Here is a 22,659-nt window from a genome sequence, read left to right as displayed (position 1 = left end):
TGATTGATAAAAAATATTTTACCTCTTCATGACATTTCATCCTCCTTCAAAATCAAATTGCATTAGGTTTGGAGACAGAATCTACTCTCACCCAATCTCCAATTCAGATCTGTCTTATACTCAGTAAGTATGAGTGAAAGATTGTGAAAAACTGAGCATAAACCTGTGATAAGTAATTGTATTTGTTCCAAATCAGTGCAGCAATAGCTCTAGTAGAAAATTGTTAGCTGAGTTCTGAATAATATGAGAAAACTCACCAAAGGTAAAATAATAGTATGAAATTTAAAAGTAACTGTGACTGTTCTATATTCCTAAACGTCTCTTGAGTACTTCATTTGGGAAGACTCAGTTGAAAAGGTGAATTGAACCACTCCTGGATTCAATTATTTGACAACTCTCTTTTTGCCATGGTTGTTGAATTCTGCTATGAACAGAACCTAAGTGGGAACAGAAAGGATAAGATGGGCAAAAAGAACTCCACGGGGATAAAGAATCAGAAAGAAAAATGAGCACAGGAATTCAGGTTTTGGAACAAAATAGCTAATGGCACTGAGTAAGGTCCATAAAGACATTTCAAAAGACAAATACCTATTAGACTAGAATTAGATGTTCCTCCATCCTGGGAAGGTGTAGGACTTAGATGAAGTCTCCCTTTTGACCATAGTATGGGCAATCTCAGAGTCTTGAGTCAGTCTCTGAAAACGTGATATTTACCACTGTATTTGGTTTGGTTTTTGTTTTTCGTTTTCTTGCATGTCTTCTGCTTAAACCTAACAACTTTACAGCTATGCTATCTGTGGGTCTGTCAGTCCTGCAGTAATTAATTCTGAATATGCTGCTCAGTTTCCACCATGTCACGTGTTGGTTAGCTGACTGATGGTTTTTGAGCCGAGATTCACAGAATCATAGAAGCACAGAATGGTAGGGGTTGGAAGGGACTTTTGGAGATCATCTAGTCTAACCCCCTCTGCCAAAGCAGGTCCACCTAGACTGGGTCTCAGAGATGGACCTGCTTTGGCAAGGGTCTAGATTCATCTGTCCTTCCCTTGCTAGAGACTCTTTCCTCAATCACAGAAACACCCCCCATGTCTTAGAAAGACTAAGATACTGTATTAAAGTGAAACTTGCTCTGAATCAAATGACCAGATTGGTCTCTAAAAAAGACCTCAAATTTCACAAGAGTCATGATTAATTCCTAACACATAGTGACACTACTGACATAACTGAAGTAAAAAAGCTGCCTTCTAGTCTTCAGTAGATCATGTTTCTGTATGCATTCTAAATAAGTTCATCCTCAATTTTAATATAAAATAATTGATCTGATTAAATCTGATTTCATCTGAACAACACAAGTGTTAAAATTACAGCTCTCACAAAATCTCACAGAATTACATAACCCTTTAGGTTGGAAAAGACCTTTAACATCATCAAATCCAACCATTAACCCAGCACTGCCACATCCACCACGAAACCATGTCCCTCAGCATCACATCTACACATCTTTTGAGTATATACAGGAATGGTGACTCAAACACTGCCCTGGGCAGCCTATTCCAATGCTTGATAAACCTTTTGGTGAAAAAAAGTTTTCCAATTATCTCATCCAAATCTCCCCTGGCACAACCTGAGGCTGGTCATAGTAATCTTCCCTTTTTCTTTGTTAATGTTCAATACTCATTGATTCTTCCTGGTCTCCCTTTTCCTGCAGTCTTTGCTCCAGCCATTGTCATTCATCCTCTCACTTTGTCCAGTGCATTATCAAGAGTTAAGCCTGTTTTTCATGTTCCTAAAGTAAAACTCTCAAATTGCTCAAGCTAAAGGCACCCAACAGTTGAATAATGTGAATCCTCCCTGGCTATTCACAGATGCATCTACATATTAGAAAGGCAAATCTGTAATTCAGTAGACAGACTCTGACTGAATTTCTGCCTTCATTTCAGGCAGAAATTCAGACTCTGACTGAAATTCAAACTCTGACTGAATTTCTGCCTTCATGCTAAGTCAGGGCTGATTTCACAGAATAAAGTTAACCAAGCAACTGAAGCCTATGGCAAGCACAATTAAACATCCTCATGTACAGGGGCTGTATGTAGTACTGGAAGATATGGTGTCAGGGCTCTAGGTGACCATTAATAGGCCCTGACCAGCATCACATGGTCCTCATCACACTCACAAGCTCTGCTCATTGGTCCAGGAGCCACACTTAAGCTCATGCCAGGGTAGCTTCATCTTCCTGAAGGTATGCCATAGGTATGCCTGTGCTCAGTCCTGTCTCCTGCTATACTGGATTGCATGCTGGTTGTCTGGATGAACTTTAGAACTATGATGTAGGTAACTTGCCTCCCATCCTGTCTCCTAGATGGACCCTGGACATGACTCAGAATCTTACCTTTCCTGGGACTGCTGATGGTGCCTATCATTGTCATTACTCTGGCCACGTTCAGATTCTATAAGACTGCACCCTGGTTGGTGAGGACAATGTCCCTCCCTAAGCTGCCATTGCTTCTGGTTCCTGCTGTTGCCTGACAGCTAGAAGACATTAAACTTCCACTTGCCTGGGGTTCATCTTAAGGCAAGACCTGAAGATAAAATGTAAAGTGTTAATTAAATTAATAGGGCCTTACTAATTCATGTCAAGTTCTATTAATATTGTACAACTTCCCTTTCTCTCTAAAACTTTAACTTTTCCTTGAGGTCACTTGGGTGGCAAAGCCCTTGATCTAAGCTATTTTATAATCTAGGGAGGAGACTGAGGACCAGGTCTTTGGAGGGAATAATACCCACTGCTCTCCCAGAGGCTTTTTATTACCTTTCTTTCCAGGAGGCAAATCACATGCAGAGGTGCACGTGACATGCATGTGTGTGTTACCTTGAGCTGAGATCTACTCACCTTTCCCTCAGGAGAGGCTCTTTCGTACAGGTAACAGAATGACTATCTGAGTTCTGTTGGGGGAAAAAAAAAAAGATTTTAAAAGGAAGTGCCTTCTGAGAAGAGCAGGAGACTGGTCTCAGAAATTTTAAATATTATGTGGAGTTTTTTACCCCTCATAAAGCCAACGCCTAAGTGAGGTGTGATCCTTCTCAATTGCTTCTTTGCTTTGTCTGTTCTGAGACCCCACCGAGGCTTATAGGTGATGGCAGACCCCGAAGTCTCTCCTCGACGTGGAACGAGTGCTGAGTGAAAACCAACGCCCGGCAAGTAAGGTATTGGAGTGGGCAGCCCCACACAACCTTCTTCCCGCCTCCCCAAAAGGGCGGGAAGTGCTCCGCCCTCACCTCAAAGCGCGGGCGGGAACGGCCCGTCAGGCGACCCCTGAGGCGGACGCGGCGCCTCCCGCCCTCAACCAGCCTCTCCTGCCGCCAGTGCAGCCCCCTGCCCGTCCGAGCTCCGCCCGTTCGCTGCCCTATCTCCCGCCCGGGTGCCGCCGGAGCCGTGGCGCCGGGCAGCCAGGCGGGCAACCGCCGCACAATGAGCGCCGAGTGCAGCAGCTACCTCAACGTCGACAAGGTGTTGGTGAACGGGTTCAGCTGCCCGCGGACGGGCGGCGACGCCCGCGCCGTGTACTGCTGCGGCTTCCAGGACGTCAAGTACTGCTGCGATGATCCCCACAGCTTCTTCCCCTACGAGCACAGCTACATGTGGTGGCTCAGGTAGGAGACCGGCGGCACCCGCCTTGTCCCTCATGGCAGGCGGTGGAGGGGCTCCGGGTGGGCAAAGGCACGGTGGCGCCGGGGAACGCGAGACCTGTGTTCTCCTGAGTTACCTGAGGGTTTGTGTTTCTGAGGTACTTGTAGCCAGGCGCTTTCAGGGCAATCATTGTCCCACTGAGAGCAGTGGTGTAGCTGCAGCTGCTGCTCAGAGACTTCGGATTGTGCCAGGATGGCTTCTGAAGTAAGTCGTAGTGTTTGTGAGGAAGATCTGCGAAACAGTGTCTGTATACTCCCTGTCCTTTCAGTATGAGGGGAGCGGCTGTCTAGGGACCTGGGAATGTAAGATAACTGCGTGCATGAAGTTTCCAACGACTTTACCTACTTTTCTGTGTGTAGTAGGGTCAAACACTGCCTAAGTTTCCACTTGATAGATGGCAGACTCGTGTTCTCCCGGGTCAGCGCGAGAGTCCGTCTAGCTCTGACTGGATCTCCGGCAGTGGCTGCTGGAGCTGCACACAGGCAGCCTGGCTGCTTTCTGTGCCCGAGTCCCCTCAGGCGTTTCAGCATCCACGCTGGCTTTGTCAGGCTACCGGTACACCACTGCATGGTGTTTTTTCTATCTTGTTATGGACTTGTTATCTCTGATTTTGGCTAATCCTTTCCTGGATTTGCTTCTAGTGTCTGTTTAAGCAGGCTTGGTGGCAGCAGTTACTACCTGCCGTTTGAAGATACATCCTTTTATCTGTTTTATACTGTTTCCTAGTAGTTTTCTCGAGTGCCCTCTAGTATTAGTATTTCGAGATTTAGTGAACAACAGTTGCACATTCAGTTTATGCACAATGTTGACAATTTTGAGCTTGGAGCGTCAGTTCACAGCTTTGGTCTCTCCAAACTGAACAGGTTTTGTCCTTTTGGATTGATTGTCATTGAGGCAGATGGTATGTCCCACTGATCACTTTAATGTCTCATACCATTTTTCACTCTATAGAGCTGCTCTTATAGATGCTTAATCTGGAGCTGCCTGCTCAAAATGTAGGCATGGCAAGGTTTTTTACACAGTGGCAAAATGCTGCTTTCAGTGGTGCTCTCAAAAGCCTTCCTGTTGGTGGCCAACATTTTGTGGATATCTGGCTGCTAGTGCACATTGACTGATTTCAGTGTACTGTCATTGATTTCTCTAGAACTTTTCTTGAGTTCAGAACTGCCATTTCAGAATTCATTGTCATAAACACTTTTTATTTGTTTATACATTACATTATGTAGAATGGAGCTCATCTATATCACTCTTGCCTGCTTACTTGTTTTTTTTCAAGCGTCCTAGCATTTCTTGCCCTCATTTGATTGTTTATAGGATCATCAGAAATTCAGATCTCATTCTTCTCCAAGTTGTAGATGAAGATACTGAATAAAACTAGTCTCAGCACTGATCTCTAGTGACTTTTCTTTAAAGTCCACATTTAAAGTAAAGAGACCGCTCAGCCTTGTGCTTTGCTCCTTATAAGCAGCTTTGAATCTATAACAGAACATTTATGCTAATCCTATGTCAGTTCATTCTTTTTAGTCCAACCTTCAGTGCAAGGCTTTGTCAAAGGCTTTTTGAAAAATCTAACTCTATCCGCTGGGTTCCTTTATCCATCTGCTTATTGAGACTTCCTAGACTCCAGCAGTTTAACAAGGCAGTATTTTTCCCTCATAGTAAAGCTGACTCTTTAAAGAAAGATTTTATGTCAGAAGCAGTAAGTGCCAGCAGCTTCCGGAGGGCAGAGTGTGGTAAGAAGATGGTAATGGCTTGACCATCAAAGGACCTGTCCCCAGATATTCAGGTAAGTTGAGCAGGGCAGGCCTGGGCATAGTGGCTTGGGGATAATAGCTACAGTCAGGTGCAACCCTGCACAACCCAGATGCACTCAGCACCCTTACATTGTGTCAGTCTCTTGGCTTAGTGATATTGTTACCTTTTTTGCAGACTTTTCTGTTTTACCAGGGATTTAAGTCAGATTTACTAGTCTGTAGTTTCAGGGTTCTCTTCTAGAGCCCCATTTTAGGTTGGAGTTACACTCTCAGGCTAGCAGTCCTCTGGCAGAGTGGCCTTACATGATAATGGGTTGCACACCTTGGCCAGCAGTTTTGCAATTTCACACATGAATTCCTTCAGGGCTCTTGGGTGAATGCTGTCCGTTGCTGTGGGCTTACTCTCTTTTCATTTATATTTAGTGTAGAATTATTTTAATGTAGTTTGTCTAGTACAAGTAGTGAGTTGAAAGTAGGAATCTCCCAGTCACCTACAGCTGTGACTGACACAGAATTACTCAGCTTCTCTGAGGTGAGAAAACCTCCCCAGGTGTCCTTTTTTTATATATATTTTTCTCTTGAAATAACCATACCATTCTGTGTGATTGTGTGATTTTATTTTTTTTCTTAGTCTTTGCCTGTTTTGGTCACAAGAGACCTTCTCAAGATGGCAGAGCAAGATTAAAATATAAACGTTTTGCCCTTGCATCTAAATGAGATATTGTAGTGAAGACTTTTCAGAACGTCCCTCAAAAAACTCAATGCCATGAGAAACTTTAATGAAGCACCTCCTTGAAAGACCACAATTTAAAAAGATGTTCTGGAATCTAGTAAATGTGACTGCTTAGCCTTCACCTAGGTCAGAAATTTGGGCCAAAACTTTGAAACTTGAGGATTTGTTATCCATTATTTGCATTGGTCCTGAGCTGCTGAAAGGATCGGGGGAATGGCAGTTGGTGGGATTTTGGTTGTGCTTAGCTTTTGCCATAACTGTATATAATCTGTCATAGAGAAGAGGTAAATAAATACAATTTACCTTTCTAAGTGAAGTTACTAAGTTACAGAGTTGAAATTTCTGTTTTCAGAAGTGTTTTCCAGTAACCAATCACAGCTTTTACTTACTAACACACTGAAAACTCTATGGTATTACAGCACTCTGCACATGATGGTTCCACTAGGAGTTTAAAGAAAACATTAAAATAACATTTTCTTCCCTCAAAATGTTTTGGTGATTAGTGCCTTCCTTGTCTTTGTCTGACTGTTACTTTTATCCATATATGATAGCCACATGTTAAAATAATCCTTCAAATGCTTCTTATAGCTTTTGAGGACATAGTTTTAAGACTTGAAGCTATTAAGATTTAAAGCTATTCAAGAATTAGCAAAACCAGCCAAGACAATTCTGGAGATTGAAGGTACTGAGGAAGTAGAAGAAAAGGAGTTGGAAGCTCAGATGGGAAAGTTGTTTCAGGTTTTACTTTACTCCAGAGCTTTGTTTCCCATACTAAATCTTTGTTTGCTTGGTTCCCCCCATGAATTTCAGAGTGGTGGTTGGTGGTGTTTCAGGGAATACTTCTGTTTGGTGACACACCAAGTAACTTTCATATTTCTGTTGTTTTTCCTTCTGTGAGAGATGTATTGCCAGACTTGTCAGTCAGCTCTGACAGAAGCAATTCATGGAGAAACTAGCAGCTTAGGGAGCCTGAAATATATAGTTACTTACAGGCCTATGTTGCTATTTTTTTGCCAAATCACTGTTTCCTCTGCTATGTTTAGAGCTATATACTTCACTGTCCCTTGGCAAAATTGAACTAGCTTTTCCCCTCCTACTCCTGGAAAAACTACATTCTTTGACAAGTGCTTCCTAACACCTGCTGTACCAGGAGCTGCTGGACAATCATAAATAAGTGACCTTTGAGCAACTCTGATACGTTTTGAATTTATTGTCTGTAATGAATATTATTAATTTCTCACTTATCCTTTCTTTTTTGGCTGGTACTTTAAGTCAAAATCAAATAGTATAGTATCTTTTTTGTTCTTTTTTGGCTGGTACTTTAAGTCAAAATCAAATAGTATAGTATCTTTTTTGTTGTTGTTGGAACAGCCTAGGTTCTTATTCCACATTTCTTGAGAAGCTGATCTCAGCAAAGAAGAATGAAGGATGTGAGATTTTTCTGTCTCTTACAGCAGTCATTAGCCCATGGAACAGACAAAGGAGCTTTAGTAAAAGGTAGGAGTGTATAAAATCCACCAGAACCTTAAGCAGATTTGAAACCACAAAACACAAATTGTGTGAAACACTAGTGAGCAAAACACTGAGTAGCTCACCCTTCAGAGCTATCCAAATGCAGTCAGCATGACATCTACTTTTCCTCCAAAGCATAAGTGGAGAAATGCTTTGTTCAGTACTAGTTGTACTGAACTGGGATGCAGTTAGGTTCAGTCAGCACCTGCTTTGTTTCTCAAAATTAAAATATCTTAGAATTATTCTTGTCACTGATCAATTAAGTTTTATTTTGCTTTTATTTTGCAAATTTAATGGCTTCTTTCAGTAGCAAATAGAATTACAGTATCCATTCCAAGTCCATACATTTTATAAGTTTCATGTGGTATTACGTATTTGATAGGCCAAGTATAATTTCATTTGAAATACTTTATTAATTAGTACACATAGAACCACGGTGACCTAAAGCTGTAGCAAAGTTTTGCTTAGCTGTGCAGATCTCCAGGAGTCTAAAGCAGCAGATCTTGTTTCTGTATGCCCCCATTCTTCCAATCTCCTAGGAATATTTCTCTTTTTGCTTTGCAAGTGCCACTTACAACACATCACTGTGTCAATGACGTTAGCAACGTTTGATTCAATTGGATCCAGATGACTCATGAGCTTCCTTTTAATCCATCGGTGGACATACTACATCTGTTTAGCCAATGTTTAAATTTTTCCTAGCTGTCATTTATATGGATGGACTAATTTTATGGACTAAAGATAGTCATAGGTGTGTGATCCTAAGCATCCACTGACAGAAATGTCAGTAACCCACTAAGCAGCTCTCTGGACAGCAGCATGGGGAGTCTGCTGACAGAGTGGAGCCTCTCTGTTCAGTCAAGCCTTTGGCTGTGCAGAGATGTGTGGCAGTGCTGCAAGTGTGTATGTAACACTCAATATGACAGCAGTAGGAGCATCAATGAAGTATGTGGTATGTCTGTACCAAACTTAGCATTGCTCATGTTCAAAGAATTGTGTAAATGCTGCCAGGGTTACCCTTGGGCAAAACATTATGTTTAAAAAGAGTAAATACAAACTGAATCTTAATTTCCAATCAATTTATTAGGTAACATCCAGAATGTCTATTTGGTTTTGTGATGTCAGTCTCTGTGTTTTGGGTGAGATCTTTTCACATTGATGCTGGAGCATTACAGACACTTTCAGTGGCATAGAACCAGTGATAAGTTTTTGACGTATAATAGGAAACACTGGAGAGTTTCTTTAACTGTTCTTGTTTCATCTTCAGCTGCACTGGAGGAGAACTACAACTAAGAAGTAATAGACACCTGAATAAAAAAACATGTTATTAATATGTAGTTGAGCTATTTGATTTTAGGACAGCTCACTCTGCTTGATGTTTGGACATAGGTGAGCAGCCTTTTTTGTATAGACTGTTTACTTAATGGAGTCTTAAGTTAAGGCTGGTACTGGTATGACAAAAAAAGCACAAGTACCTGTTCCTGAGGAACCTTTGGGTCTGTATTTCTTTCTTGAATAGATTCAGCTGTGATCATTCTTGGTTCAATGGCTCTTGGGAGTGTAGTGTATTCCTTCTGTGTTGTCTGTTTGTGTCACAGTATTCCAAGTGAAAATGCAAAAATGAGGCTAGAACCCCAAGTAAGATCTCTGATATGTAGGACATATTCAGATTCTGTATTGAGCAGAATATCGTTTGTTTGAACCAAAAAATACAGAAAAAAATTGCTTAATATGTGGCACATATACAAACATTTAAGGACATTCTAGTTCATGCACATGATAACACAGTGGAAAGTCTTCATAAGGATAAAGCTCTTTTCCCAGAATCAATTATTTTGCTGCTAACAAATTATTTCAGTTGTGCGTGGAGCTAAACATTGCACAAACTGCATGAGAGGATCTGACCAATAACTAAGGACAACTGTATCTTGTAGTCATACCCATATATACTGCTTGTCCTGTGGCTCTTAAGAGATAGACATTACCTATCTACTGGTGTTATGGAAGCTTGTAGAGAAGCTTGATGTAAAATTCATAAAAACATCCCAAGGCACGATTCTTCTCCCTGCAAGGCCGCAAAATTGCATGGGTTGCCTGGAGCTTTGGAATCCTTCTGTGTGTGAACATGTGATATTGGTGATGATATGCTTATCTAGTAGTATGCATTGCATTGGGGAAGTTTTCTATCTCACTTATGCCAGTTAGTACGTGAAATTATTTCTTTCATAAACACAGTTTAAATCAGACTCAGGAGTAGTATGTATAGGTAACATGAAATGTCACCAGGGGCCTGATGTTCAACTGCTGTGTAATGACATTGATCCTTCTGAGGACAATGAAATAATTTCAGTTTATACAATAGAAGTATTGAGCTCCAAACTTTTGTTTACAGTATAATACACAGTGTCTCCCATGCCTGAGTACAAGGAACCTCCAAACATAATCTTGACCATTGTTTTAATGGGTATCTCAGGCTGTTTATATGCTTAATTTCTTTATTTTTCTCTCTCTCTAGTGTTGGAGCACTCGTGGGCCTGTCTATAGCAGCAGTGGTCCTCTTTGCTTTTATCATCACTGTGTGTGTTCTCTGTTATTTGTTTATCAGCACAAAGCCACGCAGCAAACTGGATACCGGTTTAAGCTTACAGATGGCAGGTAAGACCAGTTGTTATTGACATACATTATCTCCTGCAGAGGAAAAGCCTTCTCACAACTTTAAATGGATATGGAGGAATCTGCCAGTGTGTATTTTCTTTCTGTGAGGACCTCAAGATGTAGTCAATCTATCCTGCTGTTTTGCCTTCTGAATGAAATCTATACCAAACTCAAATGAAGAAATTAACACAGGCTCAGTGTATTTATTTAATTGTAGTAAGAGTGTAAAATAGCTATACAAATAAGTCCCTTTAGAGTTAGTTGCTCTGGATTTCCTATCAAGAATACATAAACATAGTAGTGATTTCATTCTAGGAGTAAGAATCTCAGGAGATATTTTAAGTATTTTCTTGTGGCAGGGACATATTGTTCTTTTTATCTTCCTGACATAACATCCAGTCTTTGAAATCTAAGACTCGGTGCTTCAGTTCGAGTAGTCAGTACCTTTGTGCCCAAACTATGTTGATGGATGCCTGCAGGACAATGCATGTAGTTAGTGCACTGGCATGGGAAACCATGTTGCTGCTGCCACCACATTTCACTACATTTGTGAAATCTGACTGCAAGTTGTGACGTGGGATGGGGTATCTTGGGCTTCCTAAATGTTCAAATGTGTCTTTGGTAGTTCAACCAGTAAAATTATAGCAAGTAAAGGGAATGTTTTACTTATTTAGGCCTTGAAAATTGAACAAGTTGAAAAAATGGAATAATTGCTGGAAAAAAAGTCCCCTCAATTCCTTTTTTTTTTTTTTCCCCTTGCTTTTACCCTGCTTCTGTACCTGCATGGCAGTAAATGACTAATGACATACTGTAATTGTAGCATATTATACACCAGTAAGCCCCATCCTGAATGTCTAGTTAACACAGTCCACTTCAAAACAAGACACAGGAATTTTAGTGTCTTCTCCAGAGAATGCAGGCTTTGGTCTGAAAGTGGTTTATAGGGCTGCCAGGAGATGCAAAGCCTCCCTTTGGAGCTATATAAGCTGAGCAAGCTGCTGAAGTGAAAGTCACATTCTGCAAACTGCTACTAATCTGCAAATTGAAAAATTCACACCCGTCCTGGAGAGAGGGAGGAAATAAGATCTGCTGCCTAAAATGGTCTAAAACTCATGGATGGGACGAACAAATGCCTGGTGATCTTTTATAAGATGGTTGTGTTCCAATTCTGAATTGACATTATGCTTTTGAACATGTTGCTGTTTAACTTCTTCCCTCATTTTTTTCCTGCTATAGCATCAGCTCTTAATCCATTGCCAGGACAGCAGTGCTGTATTTTTCATACTTTGTGTTTTTATGCTAGGCATGTTTGGCATAAGGGTAGGAGGCAGGTGCTACTGCATCATAGTTGCCAAGTGATTCCATCTTTCTCTACAGACTTGAACCCTGCTGCAAAACCACATCCTGCTTTGGCATTAGAGGTCATTCCTCTCTTCCTATCACGAGTGTAGCAGCATCCCAAGCTCCCTCACTGATGACCCAGCACTCACATAGGCATCCCGTCTCTTGTAATTCCAGGTGTTACGACTCAGGGAAGCTGAGAGATACTTGCTTTTTCCTAACCATCTCTTGTTTTGTTTTGAGCTTTATTCAGAGTGCATTGCTTTATAGTTAAACACTGTTTTGACTCTCATCCTGTGATTTCACTTTCATTATTCTGCTTCTTGCCTGCTCTGAATAACAATTATTTCACATTGAAGTTCTGATACCTTTAGCTGTTGATGAGGTGGGTTGCCAGAAATTGAAAGCCAGTCACTTTTCCAGGGTTGAGAGATCTTTGAAAATATTGAAGGATTTCATTGACAAGCCTGAGTGCTTATCTTCATCATGCTTGGGTTTCTTTTGCATGGAAGTCATGCAAAGTCTGAATATTTTATGACTGGTTAGCTGCTTTCAGGCATGGGGTACAATAGAAGGAGCCTCTCTCCTCTTCTTTTTGTTCTTCTGAGATTTGAGCACAATCATATATAGACAATACAATTTTTAAAAAATAAACCCAGTTTTTAGAAGCTTCAGAAAATGTCAGACCTGAGGATCATGAATTTTAACTGCGAACTCAGTTCAGCCTTGCTTTTTCTGAACTAGCATAATCTTGATGAGGGCTGCATCACACATTAGGTGTTGTGCAATGTCTGTGCTACCAGAGCATTCAGAGAGCAATCATTCATGAAAGCAATATTTGTTATCATATTAGATTTCACCAATAATATATTGGCTCAGTTGGAGTTTTGTATTTCATTAAAGATACATTAAAGATTATTGTATGGCTTCCCTCCCTCATGTCAAAATCTAAGTTGGCCATTGTTCTGTGGGCTTGTCTATGGTCTCCTGAACATAGAAGTGGAATTGTTCTATTTTTACAGAAGTAATTTCAAGATTTATCATAAATCTTAAATAATAATTTTTAATAATACAAGTTGCTCAGTAAGCTCTTTCTTAGAGTATTTTTGGTTGAACTCGTTGTAGTTGTTTCTGTTTCTCCCATTAAGAGCTGGAGAACTATTCAAGTGTTTCTTCTTGGCAAATAAAGTCCCCAAAGAAATCCAAGCCCTGAGAATGCAAGTGTTATGGATTTTTCCCAAGATGAAAGGAAATTTGGTCATATGCTTAGCTCTCCTAACAAACCCCCCCCCCCATCTTTATGTGAATGGTTTATCCTCTCCACAATGTAGGGAACTAGGGAATCACAAGATTGCAAATGTTGCGTTAAGGCTGAGTGAACCATGCTGGAGCATCTAGGGAAGATGAGAAGATTGCATAATGGTTGGGAGAGGAGTAATACACAGGCAGAAGAGGTGGAATCCAGAGGCATATCAGCTGCTTGACTCTGGGAGAAAGTGCATATATGCTTCCTTTGACCAGACAGCTAATGGGAGACGAATGATCATCTCTGATGGTCCCTTAGAATGGACATAAAAAGGTAGATAGACTCCCTTCACCTCGGTGACCCAGTTTGTAAACATATCTTCTTTCTTCTGTATTTCTGCCAGGGTTAGTCTGGGAAGACCTTTGGAGCAAATTGTCCTATAGCACTGCAAAGTGAGAATGGCAAACTGTATTTTATGATGATAACTAACATTTTCCTTTAAAACTTAGCACAGGAAGACCTCTGTAATGCATTCAGAGTCAGACAGCAGGGACCTTTGGGTTAGAGTATAGGGAGAACTGTGGCCTTGTAAATTACTCATAAGGGCTGGAAAAAATGTGCTTTGATAGAAGAGATTAATTCCTTGTTCTTACAAAGCAGTGACATCATAGTATGCAAAAGGTCATGGTTTCATTTCATAATAAGTTAAAACTCAGCTTGAAAATAGCCAGATGACCTTCCTGTCCCTATTTCTCTCCTTAATTAAAGATTTCTCATGGGGCACTATTAAACATATGAAATACTCAGATAGTTTCATGAAAAAGCACCAAACTCTCAGCCTTTCTCCTCCTTACCTCAATAGAATGATCTGACTATTTCTTCTGAAACCTGATAGTTGCTGTCTGAATTCAGAGATGTTGTGCTTGGTTTTTGAACTATGCATTGGTAGCTTTGCTTTCTAGGTTTATCAGTAATTTCTACTGTATGTATGGTCTTTCTGCAGCTGACCTTAAATGTTCCCCAGCTGGGAGGGGTCAGCCATCTGTCTCAGTTCTGTATGAGGAAAAAAATCAGCCAAATGGGCTCAACTGTTTTTTTAAAAGCCTCCTTTTTTTTTTTTCTTTAGGAACTGAAAACAAATCCTGTTTTGGAGCTGGGGATTGAAATTTAGTGGAAGGGTTGCAGTAGCTCAAAATTCCATCACTAGGAAAGATCACATTTGGAAATACACATAGATGATATGAGCTGATTTGGATATGAAATCTAGACAGGCTTCAAAACCAGGCTGCTGTCCCATATAACTGATGAGGATTTTTTTTTGGTACTTTTTGGATTTGTGTTTTTTTGTGTACAGCTGAAATATCTTGCAGCAAAGACTTGGCTTCAACTGAGATCTTGGCTTAAATATTATTGTACATGTTTTTTGACGTGTCAAACTACCAAATCCCATTTTGGTGTTTTGAAACCAAACTGCAGATCTTTCTCAATCAAAACAAAATGCAACTTTCAGAACACTTAACAAATAAATCCTTTGCTCAAGTTGCTTTGTTTCAGTTTTTTAAAATGAAAATATATAGCATTCTCAACCTCTCATGCCAGTTGGATGTAGAGAACTTTGTTTAATCTCTTCCCTACAGACTTCCTTGGACAGAATTACCTGCCTGGTTATGGTTATCTTTTCTTTTATCTTTGTTCTCTATGTTTTCCCAAGCAATAGGGAAGTGGAACGTGATCTCTAAAGGTCCCTTCCAACCCTACCATTCTATGATTCTGTGAAAACAGTGTTAGATTAGAGGCTAATAGGAAATACAAAGAAATTCAACCTTGGAGGAAGACTGATGGTATGTATAAGGAGAGTCAGATGAGAAGATGGAGCAAGGAGGGGTTTTGGAGACAGCAGATAAAGGAGAAACTGCAACTGAACAAGGATCTGGGTGTGCCTGGGATCATGTGGAAGAGTGATGGGGCTAACGGAGCTGAGAGCAGCAGAACAGGAAGGCAGCCAATGCTAGAGGGGATGGAGAAACTCCTGAGAAGCACAAGGAATGGAACAATGGCTGTGGATGGGCTGGAGTGCAGAGGTGAACTGCTTAGGGAGAGAGGGATAGAGCCTTGCAGATGAGAAGCATGCACAAGGCTGCAGCAATGAGACATTCAGGTCAGAGAAAACAGATAGGAGAGACTCAAAGTATGAACTGTTTGTTGTCATGGGTATTGGGGCTAGTATGAGAAGTGTATTAGCAGAAAATGAAAACTGGAAACAGTGAGGAAAATGGGAAGGAAATGAAAATATGAATATCAGATAAAAAAGAAAAGAAATGAATTTCCAATTGTGGTCAGAAAAGTCTTTCCTTCTAGAGCTTTGGTTTTCTCTGCTGTCAACAAGTATTGGTGAAAAACAATGATAGAGTATCTCTCTTCTGTCCTGACAGTGAACTGCAGACTGCTTCTGCTTTAGTTATTCTTATCAGTGGGGCAAACTCAAATTGTCTATACTGAATCTAGAGTTTCCAGCTCTTGTGCTCCAAGCAGGTGTCTATATCAGTTACCTGGTAGAATTTTAATGAACTATTATTTTAACTTATTAAGCTGTGCTCTGAGAAACAATAGTGAAGTACAATTAAACTTCAAAACCAAACACTCAAAAGATAGGACATGCCAGAACTTAAGCCTTTCTGGGCAACTGCTGAAATACCTAATTAAAAAATGCTTTATTTGTTCCTGTCATTGCTTTAATCTTTCTGAAAAACAAGAGTGACACTTCTTTCATGCAAAGTAGTGTGAGCCTCCTGCCATTGCAGTGCTTTGGGATCACTGCATGGAAGGTGCAGTAGTGGCAATAGTGACTCATCATGATGGAGAGGGGTGAAGGATTAAGATTTGTGGTCTATTTTCCTCAATATAGGAATTTTGTCTGCCATTTCTTTTAGGACACTCTCTGATTTCCCTAAGTACTATTTATGCCATAGTGCTGCTACCTTAAACTGCTCTTCCATCTCGATGTTTATTGCTTTTTAGCATAAGTAAGTTAACAATTGCAGTCTCGCAGAGACTCGGGAATAGAAAGTGGAATGGTTCTGGTCTGTCCCATTCGCTAAAAATTGTAGAGTAAGATTCCAAGAACTGTGTTATTTCTTGTGCAGTGGGCACATCTGTGTATTACTACTTGCAACTAAAGGAAGAATAATGCTGTTAGTTTTACTAAAAATGCTTTTGTTTTACAGACAGTGAGACTAGAGGGAATTCAATATGTTAAAAAGCACAGACACTGGATGGATTCTACCATTGCTGTAATGAAAACAGGTACAGTGAAAACATTGATTTTCATCTTACTATATCGTATTTGTGTACTCTCTGCTGTTTTATATGTGGTGATGCAGACCTGATACATGTTTTTTAAAATACTATGATTCTTTATGTGGATTTTTAGCTTTCTGAAAAGCACCAGCAAGCTGTCTCTGGTTTACTTACTGCTCTGATGCTGTCCTTGCACAGGGAAGTATCTGCAGAGACTTGAACAGACTCCTGCAGTGAAATCTCTTCTTGGTTTACTTGTACATGAATATTCTGTCATGGTTGTGTGCCAGAGAAGATTACATTTCACTCGTGCTGTCTGTCCTTTCCTTGATGCTGTCCTGGATGCACCAGAGCTTACTAAGGAGGCAGCCGTTGTAACTTATAATTCAAAAGAAATTCTTCAGTGATGAACTGCTAGAAAGGCTCCTCTGTGACTAAGGGCTAGAGCAGTGAAATACCTGATGGGTAGTTTAGTCACACTGCTTCTTGGGAATGCTACCTACGAATGCAGAGAACTGAAGAGAATTATCATGCAAAAACAAAATGAAGCTTCCTATGCTGACTTGATTTTTATGCTGAGATCATGCTTAAAGATCAAACTGCCTACGGCATAGACCATGCAAAATAGTGTTTAAAATGTACATCAGTACAGAAGAATTGTACTTCAGACTTCAGAGGAATTTATGAATAATGCAGGAGACTTCAGATGGTAGGAAACATACATTTTACTTTCTGCAGGGGGTGAAAGCTCGTGGTTAAACAGCTACAGTGTGCAAATAGCCATAGATCTGCAATGTTTGCCACAGAAAAAAAAGTGAGCCTGTTTGCTCAGCAGTTGTTCTTTGGGCACAAAAGTAAATTTCCTTCAGAGTTCCCTGCTTCGTGTATTTTCTGTTGTACCCGTAAAAAATTGCCACCCTGGGCATCCTAAGTGCAAATGCATCTTTCTCAGCATAACAGGTTGGTTTGGGCTGTTCATCCTCCTGAAAATAAGTGTAACAAAACTAATTTCCAAACTCCTAACCACCTCCACACATGTTGGGTTTTTTTTTCCTGCTGTTGCAAATGAAATGGCTTGTGGGAGAAATATGCCATGGGAAGATTAAAAAGGATCCTGCAATCAGAAAGCCATTTGTAGTGAGAAAATCCAAAAATATCAGAGGCAGGCACTAAGTATCGAGATGAGATCGCAGTTCAGGTCTGGGAATCTGGCATTGCTTTCTGAAGGCCACCAGCCTCTCTCTTCCTCATGCTTCAGTTTGCCTGCCTTTCGCTGTTTTACAGAGACTAATGTTTATGGAGTGCCCTGAAGTGTACCCTGCTAACCACTGTTGCTTACAGGATGAGATAAACAGGGAGAGAAGTGAAAGGCCAACTGCAAAGGACTTCTCTGTAGGAGTTGAATGCATGCATTATATAAAGACCAAAACATTCAGAAGCTTTTTGTGTGGATGAGTTATCCAGTGCCTTTTTGTTGTCAAAATGATGCTGACATCATAAAGACTCAGAGTACTTGAGACCACTTTTGGGTCTAAAACCAGGAAAGCTATGCCCTTAGCCTGTGAGCCTTTGTGCTTCCAGATCCAGAATGGAGCACCTGGGAACTTTCTGGGAAAATGAAGACAGTAATCTTGTATGAATGTCAACACATAATCTGGTCAAGCATTGGTAGAAATTCCAGGTGTCTAATTGTTTTTGTCTTCTGCTTTTCATGTCATCTGCATGTTGCAGGTTTCATTCCCTCTCCTGTTATGGGGAGCCACTTAACAGTGGTTTCAGAGAGTCCATCAGTGGCTGCAAGCCTTCCACTACTGTAAGAAAGCTACATGTGTTGATTAGATTTGATTTAGCATACATACTTCCTCTGCTAAATTCACCATTTTTTAACTAGGAACAAGACCTACATCTCTGCACATTATGCAGTTCAACATACAGTTTGAGTTTGTGAACATGCTATCTTCCAATAAAAAGACAAATATAGCTCTTGCTTTAAAAAGGGAAAAGAGAGGAACTAGGCAGCTGGAGGGATTACTTTGAACTTAGTGATAATATATCAAATTATTAAATAATTGGATTATACACAAGAAAAATCTGACACATTTCATTAAGACAATTATGACAAATCAGTCTAGTTTCTCTATCAAGGTAATTTTGCCTGTCAGAGAAAGGGACAGAAATACCTGACTACAGGTCTTTATTAAAATGTAGCCAAAGAAGTTTTTAGTGGCTAGTCTCAAACACATTTTTGGAGGGAGGGATGTCTTGTTATTCTATCCCACATGAGTAGCAGGAGCTTAGTTGAAGAAATAAAGAGCATGTATAAAGTTTGATGAACCAGCCTGGGAAGGATTGCAAGACTTTGGGGGTAAGACTACCTTTCAGAATTTTCTCAGTGAGATAGGGTCTGAAATGGAAAAGGTGGAATAAAAAAAAAGAGATAAAGGCAAAGTACTGTATTTAAAGTGTTGGTGTTACAGTAATGTTCTCAGGTGTTGATACACTGGAAAAGAAAGCAAAAGAAGAAAGTTACGAATGGCAGCACAGGCTTAAGCTGGCTTAAGTCTAGAAAAGAGAAGGATGAGTGACAGTTTTGAGTTATATGAGATTGAGGACAGTGTTTATTTTTCATGTCTATGTCAGAGTAAGTAATGTGATGAATTTCACGTTGAAGTAGGTTCAGAATTAGTAACAGAAATCCTTCTAAACCGTAAGAGCAGAAATAGTACTGGGTGAGCCAGTGAGTGCGAGTCTTTCTTCCAAGGGCGTCTTTAACAGGCTAGACTGACACTTGTCAAAAGTGAGACAGATGAAAGATATCTGCAACCATAGTGTGTGTGGGGCTATGTCTTATCCCCAGGCAATCCCTTAGGCCACACCAGCAACCCCTGGCTTTTTCTGGATTGTATCCAGATCTGGGAAGGAAATATCTGTCAAGCTGCTCTGAGTAGAGACAGTCTTGGGTGCTGTGTCAGACTGTGTGTGGCTCTGCTCCATAGTCCAGAGAAAAAGTGATGGCCCTAATAGGAACTTCTGAGCCTTCTTCTGATCTGGTATTTAATCAGACATGCTGTATGTGGAAATAGAACAGACTCTTTTAGTTGAGACCTATAACAGTCATCTAGTCCAACTGCCTGACCGCTTTAGGGTTGACCAAAGGTTAAAGCAAATTATTTTATCCAAATGCCTCTTAAACACGGACAGGCATGGAGCATGAACCACCTCTCTAGGAAGCCTCTTTTAGTGTTTGACCTCTCTCTTGGTAAAGACATTCTTCCTAATGACCAATCTAAACCAGTCTCAACCATTTCCATATTCCACTGGATACTAGGGAGCACCTCCTTCTCTGCTTCCCCTCCTCAGGAAACTGCAGAGATGAGTTGCCCCTCGGTCTCCTTTTCTCTAGACTAGACAGGCCCAAAGTCCTTGGCTGTTCCTCACAGGACATGCTTTCCAGACCTTTCACCAGCTTTGCTGCCCTCCTATGTATGCATTCTAGTAACTTAACATCCTTCTTAAATTGTGAGGCTCAGAAATTTACACAGCATTCAAGATGAGTCTGCACCAAGGCTGCATACAGTGGGATAATCACTTCTTTTGACTGGCTGGTTATGCTGTTTGCAGTCCAGGATGTAGTTTGTGCTCTTTGGCTGCTAGGGCACACCACTGACTTACATTGAGCTTACTGTCAACCAGATGGCGATACTGGGGGAAGGTACAAATCCAAGTTTATATGTATGTCTCATATGTTTTAAGTTGGTTAGGAATGTGTAACCATTCTCAGAGCCTTAAGCAGAAGAAAATCAAGAATATACCACAAGTATCACTGATAATTCAGATAGGCATTGTTCTTCTCGATGAAGCAGTATTGAAGTGATGTTCTTTGCTGCTAGTTGCCATCTGCCTTGAAATAAAAGATTTCACACTTCAGAGCTTCTGTCAGTAGCTGAATTAGCTGAGATTTTCTGGCCAGACTTCAGTGCATGTCCATTGTTTTTTGCATATCCAGACAAACGTTCTAAAGCCAGCTGCACCAACAGCTGTTGTGCTTCACCTCAGAAGTTATCCTGTTTTAATGAGCAGCAGACTAATTTCTTTGTATAGAAATTCTTCAAGTGTTGTTTGGAATATATTTTGTCATCCTTCAGGATTGAAGGCACACATTGTGAGTATGTCTATTGTTAAAAAAATCAAATGTGCGATTTAATTTAGATATTGGTGACTTTTCCAAGAGTCTCTGCATAGCAATGTCAGATGAATGACTCTGCCTTTGTCTGATAAGCCCTTTTTATTTTGTTTTGGCACCATTGATCACAATTTCACCTTTATCACATGCATACTTACACATGCGTCACTTACATAGCAGAGCAACAGCAGAATTACCCACACCAGTTGCACTCAGAGAAGGCATTTAGTGTTTCTTAGCTTTATCATATGATAAAGGTTGGGAGTATGAGATGCTTGGAAATAAGTAATGCCAGTGAAATGCATTGAACTGTGTGGTTTGTTCTGGATTTGTTTGTAGAATCTCCTTATCAACTCTGTGCAGCGGAAGGAAAAAATCTTCCCTTGTTCAGTCTAGTTCTTAACTGTGATTGGTGTTTTGCAGATAAAAAGCTGCTACTTCACAAGACCCCACCAAAACAAGCTGTTGGCAAAGCCAAATGGCTTCAAGAGATTTTCTGAGCCGTAAGGATGGACTGTGACCATAAGCCACAAGAACCTGACTCACTCTTCCAGAGGTGTTTGCTGACCATTACAACCACTGTTGATGAGCAGAGGCCAATCTGAAGCTGTGCCAGGATATGTGTTTGTGTATGGTTACTGTACTGAGATGTAGTATGTTTTGATTTGCGCATACCAGCTACTGCTGCTAGTCTGTTTCATGCGAATTCTTGTCTTTACCCTGTGCAATTCCAAGGAGATAACACACTTGTCAAGCAGAGCAGAATTTGGCACACCATGTTGACCGAGCTTTATTTTAAGCTTTCCTCGAGTGACATCTTAATGTGGTGTCTTCAAATCACGACTATGGTTGTCCTTAGCCAAATGTGATTGTTCGGTGCGCAAACATGTGTGAATGCAGTACCTCAATAAATCTGGCATTTGTGTTGTATTTCTTTCTTTATAATTTTCTCTCATCTTCGTTTCCTCAGAAGATTCTCATTTTATTTTGATGGGAGAATTTTCCAACATCAAAGTGGTTAGTAAAAAGCGTAGGGAGGTGTTGATTTCAATAACTGTTCTCATAGGAAACAGTAAACACTGAAATGAATTGAAATAAACATCCACAAGTGTTTTGTAGATTCTACATAAAAATATCTTGGGATATTTCTTTTGATTTTTTTTTTCCAGTATTATTCCAGTTTGGAGCAGTATTGTGAAGTGTTGAACTTCTTTCAGGTAATCAAAAGAACTCTAAACCATATGTTTTATTTCCTCAGAAGTCTTAGAACAACTAACAGAGTCTTAACTATCATATTTGAGCACTCAAGTCTTTCAAGCTTTCAGTCTCAAAATCATGAACATTATAATGATTTCTTTTTATTTTGAGGGTTCTTTAAGATCAGTGATCAAAAGAATTTGTAAAATATTTAATCATACTGTTTATGTTAAAGCAGTAGACAGATTATGTCTTCTGTTTGCAGTTGAAGCCTAAAACATTCACCTACCGTGCCAGTTTTGTCTCTAGTTGTACTTCAGTTTTTTAAGACCAGCTCCTTGTCTGCTGTTAGGGAGTAACATCTTTGTGCATGATGATGTTTGACATGTGAACTTCTAGTTTGCAGGTATTTGGTATTATGCATCAAAAAAATACAAAATGCTTTCAGATTTCTTAATTCACATTACTTGTGTGAAATAATATACCAGTGCCTCCAAAAGAAATAGAGAATGTGGTAGACGTTCTTTCTGTAACTGTTTGCTCATACTATCTCCCTGAACTGGCATTTGCTACTGTGGACTTCTAGGGAATAAATACCACATTGGATGCACAAAGAAAATGGATTTTGTGACTGTAGAATATAAACCTGATCTTCAAGCCACAGAACTTTCTTGAGTGAGACTGTCAAAGACCAGACAGGGAAAAGATTTATGATTTTTGCTATCTGTCTTCTTTTCAGGATCTCAGCCCTGGGATAAACAATCTGGAAGCATATGTTTTATTTTAAACCACTGATAAAAGGCTTACAGAACATGGAAAAAAGGAAAATTTAAGTTATTTCAACTTCATACAAACTTGAACTGGCACTTTTACAGTTTTTACATCTTGAAGTGTTATAGATGCTTTAAAGTAATAAAAGATAGTTGAGTTTGAGTGTTGCAGATGAAAATGTCTTTGCTTTGTGTCTCCTGGGCAATTTCTAAATATTTGATTGAATGATTGGAGGAGGATGGAGCCAGGCTGTTCAGTGATGTCCAATGATAGGACACGGGG

At 40.2% G+C, this 22,659-nt stretch overlaps 1 protein-coding gene across 1 annotated transcript; it reads left to right on the top strand.

Annotated features, from left to right (window-relative positions):
- Window positions 1-3,307: 3,307 nt before the first annotated feature.
- Window positions 3,308-20,957, top strand: SHISAL2A (shisa like 2A). The gene is made up of 4 exons (XM_062004239.1): window positions 3,308-3,651; window positions 10,203-10,342; window positions 16,154-16,232; window positions 20,833-20,957. The coding sequence occupies exons 1-3, from the start codon at window positions 3,470-3,472 to the stop codon at window positions 16,183-16,185; spliced, it is 354 nt and encodes a 117-aa protein (XP_061860223.1). The 5' UTR covers window positions 3,308-3,469; the 3' UTR covers window positions 16,186-16,232; window positions 20,833-20,957.
- The last annotated feature ends 1,702 nt before the right edge of the window (window positions 20,958-22,659 follow it).

This window comes from Colius striatus, chromosome 10 (genome assembly GCF_028858725.1).
Source record: "Colius striatus isolate bColStr4 chromosome 10, bColStr4.1.hap1, whole genome shotgun sequence".
In the NCBI taxonomy this organism is placed as follows: domain Eukaryota; kingdom Metazoa; phylum Chordata; class Aves; order Coliiformes; family Coliidae; genus Colius; species Colius striatus.
This window is presented reverse-complemented; position numbering and strand designations above follow the sequence as displayed.